Source organism: Myxocyprinus asiaticus, chromosome 40, assembly GCF_019703515.2.
Source record: "Myxocyprinus asiaticus isolate MX2 ecotype Aquarium Trade chromosome 40, UBuf_Myxa_2, whole genome shotgun sequence".
Lineage (NCBI taxonomy): Eukaryota > Metazoa > Chordata > Actinopteri > Cypriniformes > Catostomidae > Myxocyprinus > Myxocyprinus asiaticus.
The window spans coordinates 31,470,694-31,487,348 of record NC_059383.1 but is presented as its reverse complement, the minus strand read 5'-3'; the positions used below and the strand labels follow the sequence as shown (position 1 = coordinate 31,487,348).

General features: G+C 35.1%; 1 protein-coding gene across 1 annotated transcript in view; it reads right to left on the bottom strand.

Annotated features, from left to right (window-relative positions):
* LOC127430605 (neural proliferation differentiation and control protein 1-like) overlaps nucleotides 1–10,314 on the bottom strand; it is a 37,343-nt gene extending 27,029 nt beyond the window's left edge. The window contains exon 1 of the mRNA XM_051680494.1: nucleotides 10,010–10,314. Coding sequence (XP_051536454.1) covers nucleotides 10,010–10,121 — 112 coding nt within the window. The 5' untranslated portion in view covers nucleotides 10,122–10,314. The remainder of the gene's footprint in view (nucleotides 1–10,009) is intronic.
* Between the last annotated feature and the right edge of the window lie 6,341 nt (nucleotides 10,315–16,655).

The following is a 16,655-nucleotide window of genomic DNA, read 5'->3' as shown; positions in this document are numbered from 1 at the left end:
TACTTCAGTTCTGCAGCTATAAAATATTTGATTGGGAATTTCTAGGTACAACACATTTAACAGAGAAGACCTCTGAATAGAGAAGCAAAAATGCATGCTGTACTTACTTTTCTTACAAAACATAATAATAAAGTTCATAACAAAAAGAAAGTGCAACAGATCTGTCTGGAAAATGCATGGATTGAGCCAGGGTCAGAAATGAAGGGGGTCTCAGGGCAAAAATGCCCCCAAAAGTGACAAAAATGCCCCTGAAATTCTAAATCGGGGGGTACAAATTTATATTATAGTTCTTAATATTTTTTTCTAAGCTTAGTCATAAACAGTTTCACACATAAAATATGACTTGATGCTGATTTAATTTTATGGGATGGAGGAAATATATTCAGACTGATTACTTTTGGTGAACTGATTAACTGAAGTATCTGAATAAAAGAAAGACAGTATAATTTTTATGTTTTGAAAAAAAAAAAAACCCTCATAAATTTAAAAATAAATGCTCCTGAATCAGAATCAGATTCAGCTTTATTGCCAAGTATGCTTACACATACAAGGAATTTGTCTTGGTGAGAGGAGCTTCCAGTGCACAACAATACAATACAGCAACAAGACAGAGATAATAATAAAAAATAATAAAAAAATAAAAATACAAAAAGAATAGAAAATAAAGTAAATATAGAAATAAGACACTATATATATATATATATACACACACACACACACACACACACACACACATATATATATATACAGTACACTTACATATACACTACCGGTCAAAAGTTTTGAAACACTTACTCATTCTTTATTATAATTTTTTTTCTTCACATTTTAGAATAATAGTAAAGTCATCAAAACTATGGAATAACATACATTGAACTATGGGAATTATGTTGTGACTAAATAAAATCCAAAATAAATCAAAACTGTGTGATATTTTAGCATCTTCAAAGTAGTCACACTTTGCCTAGAATTTGCAGACATGTACTCTTGACATTTTCTCAAACAACTTCTTGAGGTATCACCCTGGGATGCTTTTTAAACAGTATTGAAGGAGTTCCAATCTATATGCTGGGCACTTATTGACTGCTTTTCTTTATTATTTGGTCCAAGTCATCAATTTCAAAAAACTTTTTTTTAAATTTTTTATTAAATGTTAGTTTTATAATGAAATAAATTAATATGGTGGCACAATTATATTTTTGTCTACAAAACTAATTTCAAATATTTAAGCATACGCCTTCAAATCAAAAGATTCTTAAGATCATGAGAAACATTTCAGTCAAGTGTTTCAAAACTTTTGACCGGTAGTGTAAATATACACATACATACATACATACACACATATACATATATATACATACATACATACATACACACATATACATACATAGTGTAAATCTAAATACAAATCTGTTATATACAGTGCAAGGGAAAGTAATGGCAAAAGAGGTTGGATGTGTTGGATAAATATAAAAAGACTATCCAGGGGGTAATTATTGCCCCTTAATGGAAAAGTGAATTTATGACACTGGATTGAGCACAAAATAGGCTGGTTGATGGTACATCAGGCTGAGTTTCAAGTGTCCGAGGGTCCCTTCTAGTCTGCCTGGATCAGATACTAATTATCATTAACACAAACCCTATAATGACACACATCCTCATTAGTTGCTGAAGTGCACTGGACCACAGGAAATGAGATCCCAGATTTACGACCACATTTTTCAATAGCCACATTAAGACAACTGAATCAGAGAAAGCTTTATAATTAAAACTACCCTTCTGGGCCAGCAAGTTTCTCTTACATTCTGTGCAGTACAGAGTGAACCTGCAAAAGTCCCGGCTGATCTCACTGTACCTTCCGCAACCAAGTTGACAATCTGAGTGTGTACTTGGTGTGGGAAAACTTAAGCGTGGATGTTTGTTGAGTGTTACTGAACACCCAAGGGTGTGTTTGGTTTTTAGTGCGCATATTTAAACATGTATGCCATGTTTGGTTGCGTCTTAACCATGTAAGAAGGACAAGCTTTGAGCAAGCACAGCAGCATAGCCTTGCCTGGCAGAATAGCCGATAGTAGAGTGCAACAGTCAAGTTCCCTAAATTTTTAACAATAATGTATAACCTTTCAAGACAAACCTACTATAAGTTTTGAGGTTGTTAAGCAATGATATATCAGATATTATATATTCTGTAGAAGCCATCGGTCAGTGGGATTTAATCTTAATTTAAAAAACAATTGCATTTAATCGTCCGATTAATGTTAAAGAACTACACTTTCCATAATCCTGAAGAGAGATCCACCAATAAGAGAAGTCGCGGGTGGAAATGTAAAAAAGCATTGCGAATGACAAAATCGAGTCTCCCTATTCTCTCAAAATACTTAAATATTTGTATATACAGTATTTGAATATTTTGCAATAAATTTAAAACATATTGTTTTAATACTTAAAATCAATTATTATAAGTTATTTTTAAATTGTTCTTTATTACGGAATTTGCAGTGCTTCATGGGACAAATCATTCCCTAATAAAAGAATCAAGGTACACAGCCTTTGTCTGTTTGCCCAATTTGTAATACATTTTTTGCTTTAAATCAAATGTTGTAATGCTGGAATGATCCATTTCGGAGGTAGCTGGTTTGGTTCATGGCTTAGAACTACTAATTGAAGATTAACAATCTAATAAATAAACTAATAAAAAAGCCTATGGAGAAAGTCTATAGAAAAAAATTAATCCCAAACCAACACTGCTGAAAAAGTAGGAGCTTAATTTTGCCACAGCTGCTCCATTCTCACACTGTGGGTTTACATGCAGTACGTGGCATTATACAGGTACAAGTCACCACTCTCAATGAGCAGTCAGCTAACCATCATTGTGGCCACAATAAGATGTTTCCAGGTCTCTGTAGTAAGGTTGGGAATCGTAAGGAATTTTACAATTCTGGTTCCGGTTCCGATTCCGATTCCTCTTAACGATTTCCGGTTCCTTAACGGTTCCAGTAACGATTCCAGTAATTCTTTTTTTTTTTTTTTAAGAATTATTTAGAAATGAGAAATGTGATTCTTATTGCAATTACTACCCTCTGCTGTCTGCTACCAAATAATGAGATTATTTCAGATTTGTACAGAGTAGATATAACAAATCAGATATAAATGTAATACAATTCTTGTAAAAGTTGTGTTTGCAGACTTTTTAGAGACATAAATCCAATCCAATAATAGATTCTTACTCTATTTTAAATAATCTAAACCAACACAATATGTGATGGCATATTTCATTAATTAATTTATTATTTTATAAAATTCCACTTATTACAACAAAACTTGTGTATCTTTAATTATACATTGTCATATGAACAACCAGTCAGTAACTACACTACTTGATTTAATAGAGACACGGGTCATCATTAAATAAACAGTAACAGTTCCACAGACAGATTAGACTGTGTTTTGTACTTCAGGCTTGTGAGACTTCAACAGTTCTTATTTAATTTCGAGTTGGACATTCATAACTTGCACATCAGTATAAGATTACTTGTATACTGGAAGCAATGTATGTTTCGCGCTGTAGATCAAAAGAACCGGCTCATTACAATGTTTTTTTCAGGATCGGACTATACCGGAAGCACCATATGTTTTGCGCTGTTGATTCAAAAGAACCGGCTCCTTTGAATAATTATTTCGGGAATCGAACTGTACCGGAAGCGCAAATATTTTGCGCTGTAAAAAGAGCCGGCTCCAGACTCATTCAATTGGGAATTAAATACACTGGTAGAACTGTGTGTTTTTACGCTGTAGAGTCAGTAGAAGGCAGCACTGCTGCAGAGATTTGCTGCTGGAAACACTGTCAGAGTATTTGAGGATGGTGTTCCAGCCGCATCGGCGGAAAATTGCATGCTGGAGAACCATTAACAGAACCGAAAGTCACGAAGATCATACGATTCCGCTATTTTTTAAAGAATGGAACCGGTTCTGAACAAGAACCGGTTCTCGGTTCCCAACCCTACTCTGTTGAGCCTGAGACCCTCATGTTACCCTGAGAGACCAAGCGCAGGGTCCAATTCCACACAGTTGCCACAGCAACACAGCTAACCTTTTCTCAATCCACTCCATCAACTCTGAAGAGATGGATGCAACACTTAGACACTTCACACTTCTTATGTAAGTGCATTACAAAGCAAGCTGTTGCCAGAACTGCAACGTAATGGAAAAAGATTGGTCCCTTATTTCAGAAACGGCAAGATTCCTTTCTTTTATCTCTCTTACTTTACACTTTGAGGATTAGGGATAAGGTGGCATTTTAAGATTCAATTTCCAGATGGGAATGCTATTGTGCACAAACTAAAAGGCCTACTTTCCACCCTACCACTTGATTACATCAAAACAGTCCTCAGTCTGTCAATGGAATTGATGAATGACAAGGGGCTTACAGAGCTCACAGAGCTTACAAATCAAAACAAAAGAGGGCCAAGGACATAACCTTATGGTATCTCAAACTTGACATTTAAATGTGAAAGATTTCCGTGTTCTTAGTAAGTTGTATGACTGTAGGCCAAGTTCAAAAACTCATAACTAAATACAATTTACACTGCTGACTTGCATACAGATTAACTCAGTGTTTCTCAACTGGTTTTATTTCAGGGCCCAGATTTTACATTTGACATCAGCAACTCAACACAGTACCAAAATTATCCATCATACAAAAGTAAACAATTAAGTCCTTAAAATCAAACATTGACATTTATTATTACTATAAACTGCAATGTCCCAACAACAATATGCAAAATTATGAATGTGACAAAGGCTGAATCTGAAAACTGACCTTTATCATTTTAAATTTTGAATGTTTATTTTCTAAATTGTTGAATTTCAGATAGTTTCATGCTCTCGGCAGCCAATAATTCCAACAAAACCCTAATAATTTTAATAATTCGAACAATCCCCTACCCCTAAGTTTTGAACTTCAGTGTGTAACTCGTCCCACACTGTTTGCGCTACAGACATGAATGATATCTAAATCGTGTGGCTTGTTGAGGAGTGGTGTGCTATTACTTTTATAAAGAATTTTTGCCTGCCAGACAATAAATTGGGTGAAAAATATCCCATACCGTAGACTTTTCCATTGAAAGAGGGACTGAGCCACATCAAGGGACCAGAATATCATAGAAAAGGAGATTTTTGCTCTCTGGACTTGACTGGGGCAGTAAACATCAAGCAATGCCCTAGCAACCGCACACCAATGCACTAAAAACAAATCATGAACACCTTAGCAACCACATAGCAATGCCCTGACAAACTCCCACAACACCTTAGCATCATGGCAGCAACTTTTGCATGGGAAGGCACCTCTCACATTTTCTTCACAAAATGTAAAAAAGTAGTTGTCTTGTGCATAGACAGGCTTGATGATTCAGACAGGCTCTGATCACCACCTGTGAAATTACTGCATTGCTAGCGGCTCTAACCACAGGTCTTTCTTTCTTTCAGTGAAATATAAATCTACAATGGCGATCAGATAATCAAACCACCTGAGGGGAGTTCACACTGTAAGGGAACAACAAACAATCTGCTCTACAATGGAAAACATGTATAAACACACGTAAACAGCACTGGGAGATGAGATAAGAGAGAGAGAGAAAACAGAGTGGGACACAACCTCTCCACCAGACTCCACAAAAGCTTAGAGCTCTATCTGACCTTTTAGTTCCAGAGGCAGTATGTTATATGTTGTTGGATGGATACTGGACAGGTCTTTTTGTTTTACCCTATCAATGTACTAATAATACTTTACAGAGGCTCCATAAAGTGTCAATGTAAACCTTTAGTCCATATAGTGTATATCTAACAGTGTAAGAAATTATCTTTTTTTTAAATTATATATGCCCACGTACATTTAACCATACATAAACAGTTTATTTAAGCAAAAATACTTAAATTGAATGAATCAATTGAAATAAAATTCTCAATCTGACAATAAAGTAAGTTAGCTATAAAATCAACATCAAATACAAAAGTAGTTGCCGATAAAGATATCATAACACAATAAATATAGAATGCATTTTATGTAATTGGCCATTCCCTATGTTTGATACAGCTCTCTACTGTCTACTGTCACAGTAGATTTGGATGTAATCACTGTTTCAAGTTTCAAGGTTTTCTTCACGTTCATTGTCAAAGCTGTTTTTTCCCCCATCAAAAATCAACAAATTTTAGCTACACATTAAACAACACCTGCTTCCTTAGACAATGATTAAGATATCTGACAGCTTCAAGCATGAAACCTAGATAGATTAGAATAAAATGAAATATATGAAATGTTAGATAAAATAAAAAATAAAAACTTAAAATTGACCACAGGCAACATGATCACATGGGAAGTCGGAATGTTGCTTCCGAATGTTCCAGTACAGTAACATCGGCCCCATTATGTCAAGTTATTGACAAGTAGTGATGTTAATGACTGATCGAAAATCAATTAATTGTCGTTAATAATTTGATCGATTAAGCTTATCGATTGTCGATTAATGAATTTAAGATAAATAAGATCTGAAATCAAGCTAGCAGACATTGATAAGGCTGTCTATACAGTCAACTGTTGCTAGAGGGTGCTTGCAGGCTGCATGTCATTATTCGGTTCACAGAAGACGCACAGATGCGAGATGTAGTAGGCTCAATGTAAACAGTGTTGGAACGTTTCTCTCTTTTTTTTTTCTTTCTGAAACGATAGTGTGTTAAAGTACATGACAACAAGCACTGTTGATCTTCTTCTTTCATCCCAACCTACAATTACGTCAACAATCGCTGGGAAAGCATGAAGGTACATTCAGCTGACATCTCACCATCGTCACTTTAGAAACGGTTTATTAATTACTATGTTTACGCAGCGTGTAATGATTTGACTTAATTTTTAAAATAAAAAATAAGTCCAAAGGTCCGAAATAACCCACGATCCACAATGTGAAGTTTTAATGAACTCAAATATGCATAAGTGATTATATCTTGTATACAAATTATTTTTCACAGTAGCCTTATTCATTAACAGTAATTAAACAATTCACAAATTCATACTAAACAGCCTAGATGTATTAAAATACACTGAACTAAGAATATTTTAAGAGGAAAATGCCAATACTTGCATTCCTTAAGTGTATTAATGTAAATTATATTTCAACAATAGGCTACATGCACATATTATTTGGAGTCCTCCATGTGCGTTTTGCGATATTAACATTAACGATTCATTGATTGTTAATTTCCATGACGATCGATTATGAAAATGTCTTAAAATTGACTTCCCTACTGACAAGCGGCATCTTCCATCACGCATTTTTGCATCGGTTCAAGCGAGTTTACCTCCTCTTGTGACGCGACTGGAAACGTGTTACGCCAAACATATGGGAGATCCAGGTTCTTGTCCCGTGTTGAAACCAAGACGTAATGGTGTTTGCACAATCAGTGATGAGTGCAATTTGGAGGTTCCAATTTTCTCTGTAATAATACATTTTTACTCCACTGACGGTTAGATTTAGGGTTGGGGTTTGGGGGGTAGACTTAATAAAATATGCATCTCTCTTCACTGTATTAGTTACATCCTTTAAAGCTAAAATCAACTCGCTTTTAGCGCCCCTTTGTGGGCATTTCACCCGGAAACTCAAGTTCGCAAGTGCTCTTAGGGTGTGTTCACATTTGTAGTTCAGTTCTCTTGGTCTGGACCAAAAAAGAAAATGATACATTTAGTCCTGGTTCGCTTAGCTTTCACACTGGCATTTTTAACACCGAACCTAACGATACAAAACCAAAGGCATCAGGAAAAAGTCACAACCTGATTGGACAGCTTTTAGGACGTATATGTTTTGACGGAACTTGCCGATCATCCAAAACGATGCTGGCTGCTGGGCAAAATGCACTCGTTATATTTATATATGTATATATGGTGGTATTTTCACCAGCTGAGAACAAACGAAGAGCTAATAAAATATGTAAAGGAGTCAAAACAGCCCCAGGAATTCCTCCGTTGCACACACAAATGAAGATATGCTGCAAGGACGGCTGACGGCGGTTCTGACGCCTGTACCGAACTGTAATGGGCAACATAGCTCCTATGATGAGAAGAACCAGGTATGCTTGAGGTCAGTATTAGGCAAATTACTTCCTGTTTTTGGTCCATTTAGACGTCTTTGGTCCATGTTGTGTCCATATATCAATTGAACCGCACCAGAGTTCGTTTGGAAGCGGACCAGGACCCACTTTTCAGGTGGTCTCGGTCCGCTTGTTTGGTGCGCACCAAGGTTCGGGTGACAGCGTTCACACTTGTTCAAATGAATCGCTCTAACAGAGCAATCGCACCAGAGTACGTTTTAATCGAACCAAACCTGCCAAGTGTGAACACACCCTTATGTTCAAAAACACTTTTTGGTTTGCCCACTAGTAGCAGTGCTTCCAGTTCCGGTAAGCACAGAAGTTTAGCTCAAGAAAAGTCAACCTACTGTTTTCAAATTTAGATCAGTCTGCAACAGGTGCATTTTTTGCCCCAATATATGAAATCTTAAACATTTTTGCCCTAAGTTCTGTTATGCTTTCTGACTTTAGTTTATCCTGACGAAAAATAAAGTTCTGTACAAAACTATTACATTAAACTATTAGATTTTTCTTCATCTTTCTTGTTTGATGATATATCCAATTGCTGTATAAAACTAAACAAATAATATATAAATAAATATATAAAGCTAGCTAGGAATGCTGAACATTCATTTGTATATCAAGGAGAAAGCAACAGTAAGAGAGTGTGTTGTGCCAGTGTCCATCTGTAGTAATTCCCACAGGGATCTGAGAGAGAATCTCGGATAGATCATTTCTGCTCTTCGTGTTCTCTATAATTACTGCAATTACATTCCACAATCCATAGCTCTCAAAGCCCACAATGAACCTCTTACAGTAATACAGTGAATATTCGAGACATAAAAGACTGACTTGAAAAGCCTAGAACAAAGGGAGCAAAATACATACAGACTCCCTTCAATATCTCCACCAAATGGGATAAATAAAGTGCCAATGGATAACCATACGGCAAGATATTGTATTGCAGCTCTGTAGGATGAATTGCTTATGTTGCAGCATTTGTTGTTCACTTTGGATCAGTATAAGAATTTTAATTTTTATATATAAAAAAGGGGCATTATTTTGAGCCACGGAATTAATTTTCAGGTGCATTTTGCATCTTTAGGAAGGCACATTTTATTAAACCATATACAACCACAAACCATGCCGTACATTTAGGTCAAATACTTCACTGAACAAAATATGGTTTGAATTCTAAAATCAAACCTGCAAAGACTCTAAATCGACAACTAGCCTTAAAATAGGATATTTTTGCACCCACATCATAAACATCTGGGCCATTTTTGTCACTTTCAGTAGCATTTTAGCACCAAGCACTGGTTAATTACCATTCTGTGGATACATGAATACATGTAAATGAAGATAGTATGATCCCAAAACAAAGTATCTACATTCTAGACAAATATTAAATAAGAGAACACCTCTTATGGCTCACTCATAAAGTAGGGAATAGCACAACAAGGAAACACTTTTACATTTCATCCTTGTTTGTTCCTTCTCCACTTGTTCAACTGGATTGGATTTACATACACTCAGCCTGGATCCTGTTGCTTCTAATTGGTAAAAAATGAACATACCCACGGCCACAAAAGAGTAATACATTACAGAACAAAACAGTTTATAACTATAAACTTATCCGGTTAAATGCACCTTCTTCTTAGGAAATCAAGAGTTTCAAAAAGATTCAATAAAAGTTTAAAAGCCTTTTCAACCACTTAAAATAATAATAATAATAATAATAATAATAATAATAAAACTCACACCAAATATTATGCATTATGACATATTAATCTTTCAAAAAGGATTCCAGATGGAAAGAAGCATTTTACTGAGCTCACAGAAGCTTCAGTAAGACGCTGTTACTACCATATGTCAGATACGCACATACTCTTACCTGGAATACTCGCACTGGCCGCAGCGAGGATTATGCTGATCAAGACCCCGGGCAGGAGAAGAGAGGCCCGGGATCGCCTTGCGCTCCTGCTCGGGGAAAACAACAACATCATTCACGGCGCTTCTCAAGTCCAGGACAGCAGATAAAAGCTTCGGGGTGTCATTCCCCCATTTGTTTAGGTCGGACTGAGAGAGGCAAACCGGCCCGAATATAGATAAGAAAGTGTCAACTCAAGAGAAGTGTTTGTCTGTCTGAGCCAGGCGATGTTAAGCCGCTGTCGGTGTGGTACAGTGCTTAAGACAGAGGAGGGAGGGAGAGAGGAGAGGAGGAGTATGTCAACCCGTGTCAACAGACTAGAGAGATAACAGAGAGAAGGTTTGCAGCAGTGTGGAGGATGAATGAGGTCGTGACGCAGTGACGCTGACGTGGATGTTTCTCATAATTTGGCCTGAAAAACGGTTTTTTTTTTTGTTTGTTTGTTTTTTCATTAGATGTATTTCATTTATATTTATTGGCTATAATTGTCTTTTCAGTCAAATTTAAACAGTAAAACAATCATGAATCAAAACATTTTTTAAAAACAACAAAAATGTAACAAAAAAAACAAAAAACATTTGTCAAATATCTTATGACAAATCTACCATCTCTAACTAACTAATTAACTATCTATCTATCTGTCTGTCTGTCTGTCTGTCTGTCTGTCTGCATAATATGTGAATGCTGTTGTTCACTACTCATTAGCCCAGTGTTGTGTCTCAAGTGTGGTTAACTCTTAGAAATGGCGCCTCCAGACAGAATCAGGTTCAAGGTGATACAAATTAGGGTTTATTGCAACACTGGCCCTGTAAGCCTATTCACTGTGACGGAGGCTTCTGTTGTATTCTTAAGTACAGAGTACCACAGCCAAATCAGTCAACTTAAGATGCAAGGTCTCTTTAGAGACCAGTATGAAATTATTCATGTAAAATGATTAATTCCTGTATTGCTTTGTTCTGTTACTGATGTATATTCTTTTCCAAAAAAAAAAAAAAAACACAGTACACTGGTATTTTGGTAAATATACTTTTTATTAAAAAATATAATATAAATTGAAATTTACGCTGAAGAGAAAGAGTCACTGCAAACCAAAGAGTTTAAAGATTATAAGGAATTAACAGTCCACTGAGGTTAAATAACATTCAACAAGCATGTTATGTGAGATATAGGATAAGGAGATCTCCCATTCACCTGTGAATGTGTCCCGATCTGGCACAGAAGGACCGGAGGCAAAAAGGAGGCCTGAGCCATTGTTGTTCTAGGGCGTCTTCTCTTGGCAAGTTTTGGTTAGTGACAACTTTCAAAGAAGAAATTGTATCAACATTGTACATTTTTTTAAACTTTACAACAGGGGAAAATTATGTGTGGAAAAAAAAACTGCATCATTTTTAGTAAAGGAATAAATCATAATTTTAAATTGAACCTTTTAGACTAATCTAGCTGACAGACTTCTTCCAGAAATCTGTGTTTGATGCAAGAAAAATCACAATAATTCAACACAATGAACAAATAATTCATAACAACGTGCATGAACTGTTGATTTTTTACAAAAACACTCCGCTCCAGGTAATATAAATAACTGTCATGAACCGATTTTAATAAAATCAATATATTTACAAAATATTGTGAGTAATTCTATAACAGACATATGTCTGTTATATGTCTATAACAGAGATATAACTTCCTGAACATTCCTTCATCACCACAAAAAAAATAAAAAAATAAAAAGTCACTCTTAAAATCTCAATATATACAATACAGGCAGTACAACATTTCATCACTTTGGCCACATTGGAAAAAATCATCATAATGCCTGTATTATATGTTTTTAAATTTTTGTCATAAATACGCATTTATCCATTTTTTATCCAAAGTAGAATTACATACCTTATGAAGGATCCTCTTTGAAATATCTGGGTGAGGATGAGGACGTCTGGATGGAGGCAACCTGCCCAGATGAGGAGGAGCCACTATGAGAGTCAATACAAGAAGGAAATGAATTGCTCATTTACAGCAAGTTGAACTCTGAATGAAAACAAACATGGGGGTACTACGATATCTAACAAAGTGAGGTTTAACAAAACTGCACATACAGTGCTGAGAGATTTATGAGTCATCATCATTATTAGTGGAGCACACTCATCTGTGAACGGCTCCAGAGTTGGAGCAAATGGGGAGGCCCTCTGTTGGCAACTTTTGGTCCTGTCAACTGTAAATCACAAATATTAATGCAGTGCAGTAGATTCCCTACAGATATATCACAATATTAAAATTCATAGCAGTAAAATATTGTGTGAAACATTACCGTACTTTTAGTAATAAGATAAATCGTATTTAAAATAATTTATTTTAACTTAATATAGCAAGTCTCTTCTTGCAGATTTGTCAATTCTCTCAGCTAAATTGTTAACAAAAAGCCGGTTTAAAGTGTAATGTTTGATCAAATAGCAAGTCCTGCATACACGCGATATGAAATACATAGTGAATATACTGAAAATGTACCTGAACTTCTCAGAGTGGGGGTTTGTTTAACTCCCAGACAAATCAATTAACTGAAAGTAAAGTTTGAAAAACATTTAAATGGAAAATGTTTTCTTATATTGTCTGAATATTAGTAGAGTGATGTAAATTATAATATACTTGAAAGGTTCGTGAAGCAATATGTGGTAGTGCGCAGGGAGTAGCAATCATTTTAAAAGTGTGTGTGTGTGGGGGGGGGGGGGGGTTAATGTTCAAACAGACCCAACACTTACAGTGCAGTATTAATATATACAGGGTTGTGAGGGTTACTTTTGAAATGTATTCCACTACAAATTACAGAATACATGCTGTAAAATGTAATTTGTAATGTATTCCGTTAGATTACTCAAGGTCAGTAACGTATTCTAAATACTTTGGATTACTTCTTCAGCACTGGTAGATTTTTTCACTTGTTTTGACTATAAAAACTCTGCCAGTACAGTAAGACAAAATATACATGTTAAAAATACATTCTCTGAAAAACCTAAATATCTTATGCAGTGTTGTTTCTAAAACAAGATAAGTCAAACTGATCTTGTTTTAAGGATTTTTAGATATTTTTACAGGAAAACAATACAACAATTATTATCAATAATACGATTTTTGCCCTAATATCAAAGGTCTTACTAGAAAAAAAGAAATTATGATCCAACATGAATCTTCTTGACAAAAAAAATATGATCGTGCCTGGTAACGTGCATGTAAAATGGCTAGAAATAGCATTTTAGCTTAGCGTAAAGCTTACAATATACACAAGGTTTATTTCTATTTCTTCTGCTCCAAACTTACTTCAAACTTACTTCTCTGTCTGCTCATATGAATATAACACATCATAAGAAAGTGTTTCACCGCTGTTCAAATGCACTTTGGATCGCATCATTTATATGTATAAATGTTTTCCATCTGAAAGGACTAAATATTAAATGAAACAAATGACAATAAAATGTAAAGTAATCTCTTCAGTAATCAAAATACTTTTTGAATGTAACTGTATTCTAATTACCAATGATTTAAACTGTAACTGTAGTGGAATACAGTTACTTATATTTTGTATTTTAAATACATAATCCTGTTACATGTATTCCGTTACTCCCCAACACTGACTATATTACAGTATATATTAATATATAAATATGATATAAGTATTATATGAATATATATGTATTATTTACTTTTAATATTTTTAGTATTTTAAAGATTCAAGTATTGCAAAATAATTGCTAAATTAGCTGCAAAAATAAAGGGCATCTTGTGGAGCACTTGCTTCTGTTTTACACATGACAATAAAAGACTGAGCACAAGCTGGTCCTGAATACATTATTTAATCAATTATAATAATGATAAGTGTGCATGTGCATTGTGGGATTTAAACGTATCCAAGTGGCTCCAGTGTTTTGACTATGTTCACCAAAATTGGTTCAGATTCATTTAATGATTCATTCATTTCTGGTGATTCCAGAAGGTGGTGACAAATGAGTGTCTTGTGTGATCAAAAGAACATTTTAATCCTTTAAAATGTGTACGTCTACAGACCTACAAAGAGACTTTAGTTGAGGTTTTAAGCATTATAAGAACAAAGCAAATCTATCATTTCCCTACAGTTTGTGAGCTGCTGAGCATGACTTTTATCAAAAGACAACAATAATAGTTAATAATAATTGAGTTCTACATATCGATTCACTTCAGTAAAATGCAGAAGTGTTGTAAGAACACAGCAGATCTATCTTTTTTCTTACAGTTTGTCGACTACACACCAACACAGAGGAAAAAAATAAGGAGCTGATGTTAAAAATAGCTTTACATATTTAACACAGATCTAGTAATCTGCTTAAATTGGGGAAAACAACCGATCAAACTATTACCTCACAAACATAATGTAAAAAGCATAACTTAATGAAGACTCATGTGCTGATATAAACTCCACTAACAATGTGTGCTTAAAAGAAGGATTGTTCTTTGTTTTGTTTTTCTGTAGTGCATTTCACGTAATGCTGCCAATTAAGAGCGATATGCTGATAAATAACTCATTTGTGTGTTCATCATCTCTAGATTATTCATTTAGATCAACATCAGTGCCGATAAAAAACATGGATAATCACCTTTTTAAAGAGTGCGGCTGCTACGCCCTTGGTAGAGCAAACCATCCAATTTCATAGACTTCTTCCAGAATTCCATCGAAATTCTTGTCAAATATCTAAAAGCAACTTAAATTAATCAGCATAAGAGAAACTCTTAACTGCAGCAGATCAATTAAACTTGAAGACACTTTCAACGAAAGAGTTCTCAAATAGAATTTATGACGTCACCTTTAAAAAATAAAAATCATAACAAGTGCCAATACTTTTATTTTTTTGTTTTTAAAATCTCCACTCCAGGGGTGTGAAAGAAAATGTATTTGCATTCTTTGCATAAACGAATTAATTACATAATTAAACGATTGTGAATAATTCTATCACATCAAAAAGTACACAACAAAGTAGGGTCATAACTTGATTTAATGGCAATTTCCGATAATTCTTTCATTAATCGTTACAAAAACAGCTCTTAAAAAGACACTCTTAAAATCTCATTTTACAATATACAATATCTCACAACTCTGGCCCTTAATAAATGCTTCATCTAACCCTTATGACACACATTCTATATGGCAAACATCATCTCAAGTAATGTATAGAAAATATCTTAAGAAATAAATTATAATCCCATCTGATCTGTAATATGCCCCCACTTTAAAGTGAATCAGTCATAAGCCCTTGCGATTGTGAGAAAAGAGGTACACAGATTGACATCCTTTTAAGAACAGCCAGAAATAACAGTACAAGATACCAAACTTAGTTAAGACTTGAAATGGAAACATTTGGTAATGATAGAACCGTTATCCACACAATCGTCCAGACTAAAGTGATAGATCATCTGAAATAGTAAGGCAAATCTAACAGATCCCTCTTATTCGAGTATGCAGGCTGAGCTATAATATGGCAATGTGCGAGACAAACTGGCATTGGAAGTAAAATAACATAACAGCAATAAATTTACAGTATTCTTAGGTGATTTTTAGCAGAAAGCCAGATAAAGCGATATGTAGACAACAATGAATCTAGTGTAAGCAATTAAGTGTTTCTTTACATTGTGGTGGCAAACATAACTGTGGGAAAGTTGGGCTGCACAGTATTAAACAAATTGCAATTTCATGATCAAATCTAAGAGACTAACAGTCATTATCACCATATCAAGTGATCCACAAAGACACTGTACACATGAAATGTATTTCTCATCGCACAAGACCAAGTGTAAATATAACTATATGTAACCTTTCTAATGGTTTGGTGTGTTGTGCATCCTGTGACCTCATAACAGAAGTTGAAATTGTGAAAATGTGCTAAAGTATTCACAATATTTTAGATGATACACATGCATACACAAACACACACATTTACTATTGGCACATGATGAAAGTACACATTCCATGATGAAATGATTAAGGCCACCTCGTACGGCTTTTACACACACATGCAAACATGTTCAAATCATTCGTCTTTGATTTCCCTGATGTGTCTGTGTAATATACTGCATGTATATATGTATACATCAATCAGCCACAACATTAAAACCACCTGCCTAATATTGTGTAGGTCCCCCTCGTGCCGCCAAAACAGCGCCAACCCGCATCTCAGAATAGCATTCTGAGATGCTATTCTTCTCACCACAATTGTACAGAGCGGTTATCTGAGTTACTTTGTCAGTTCTAACCAGTCTGGCCATTCTCTGTTGACCTCTCTCATCACCGAGGCATTTCCGTCCACAGAACTTCCGCTCACTGGATGTTTTTTGTTTTTGGCACCATTCGGAGTAAATTCTAGAGACTGTTGTGAGTGAAAGTCCCTGGAGATCAGCAGTTACAAAAATACTCAGACCAGCCTGTCTGGCACCAACACTCATGCCAAGGTCCAAATCACTGAGATCAAATTTTTCCCATTCTGATGGTTGATGTGAACATTAACTGAAGCTCCTCACCCATATCTGCATGATTTTATGCATTGCACTGCTACCACATGATTGGCTGATTAGATAATCGCATCGATGATTGTTG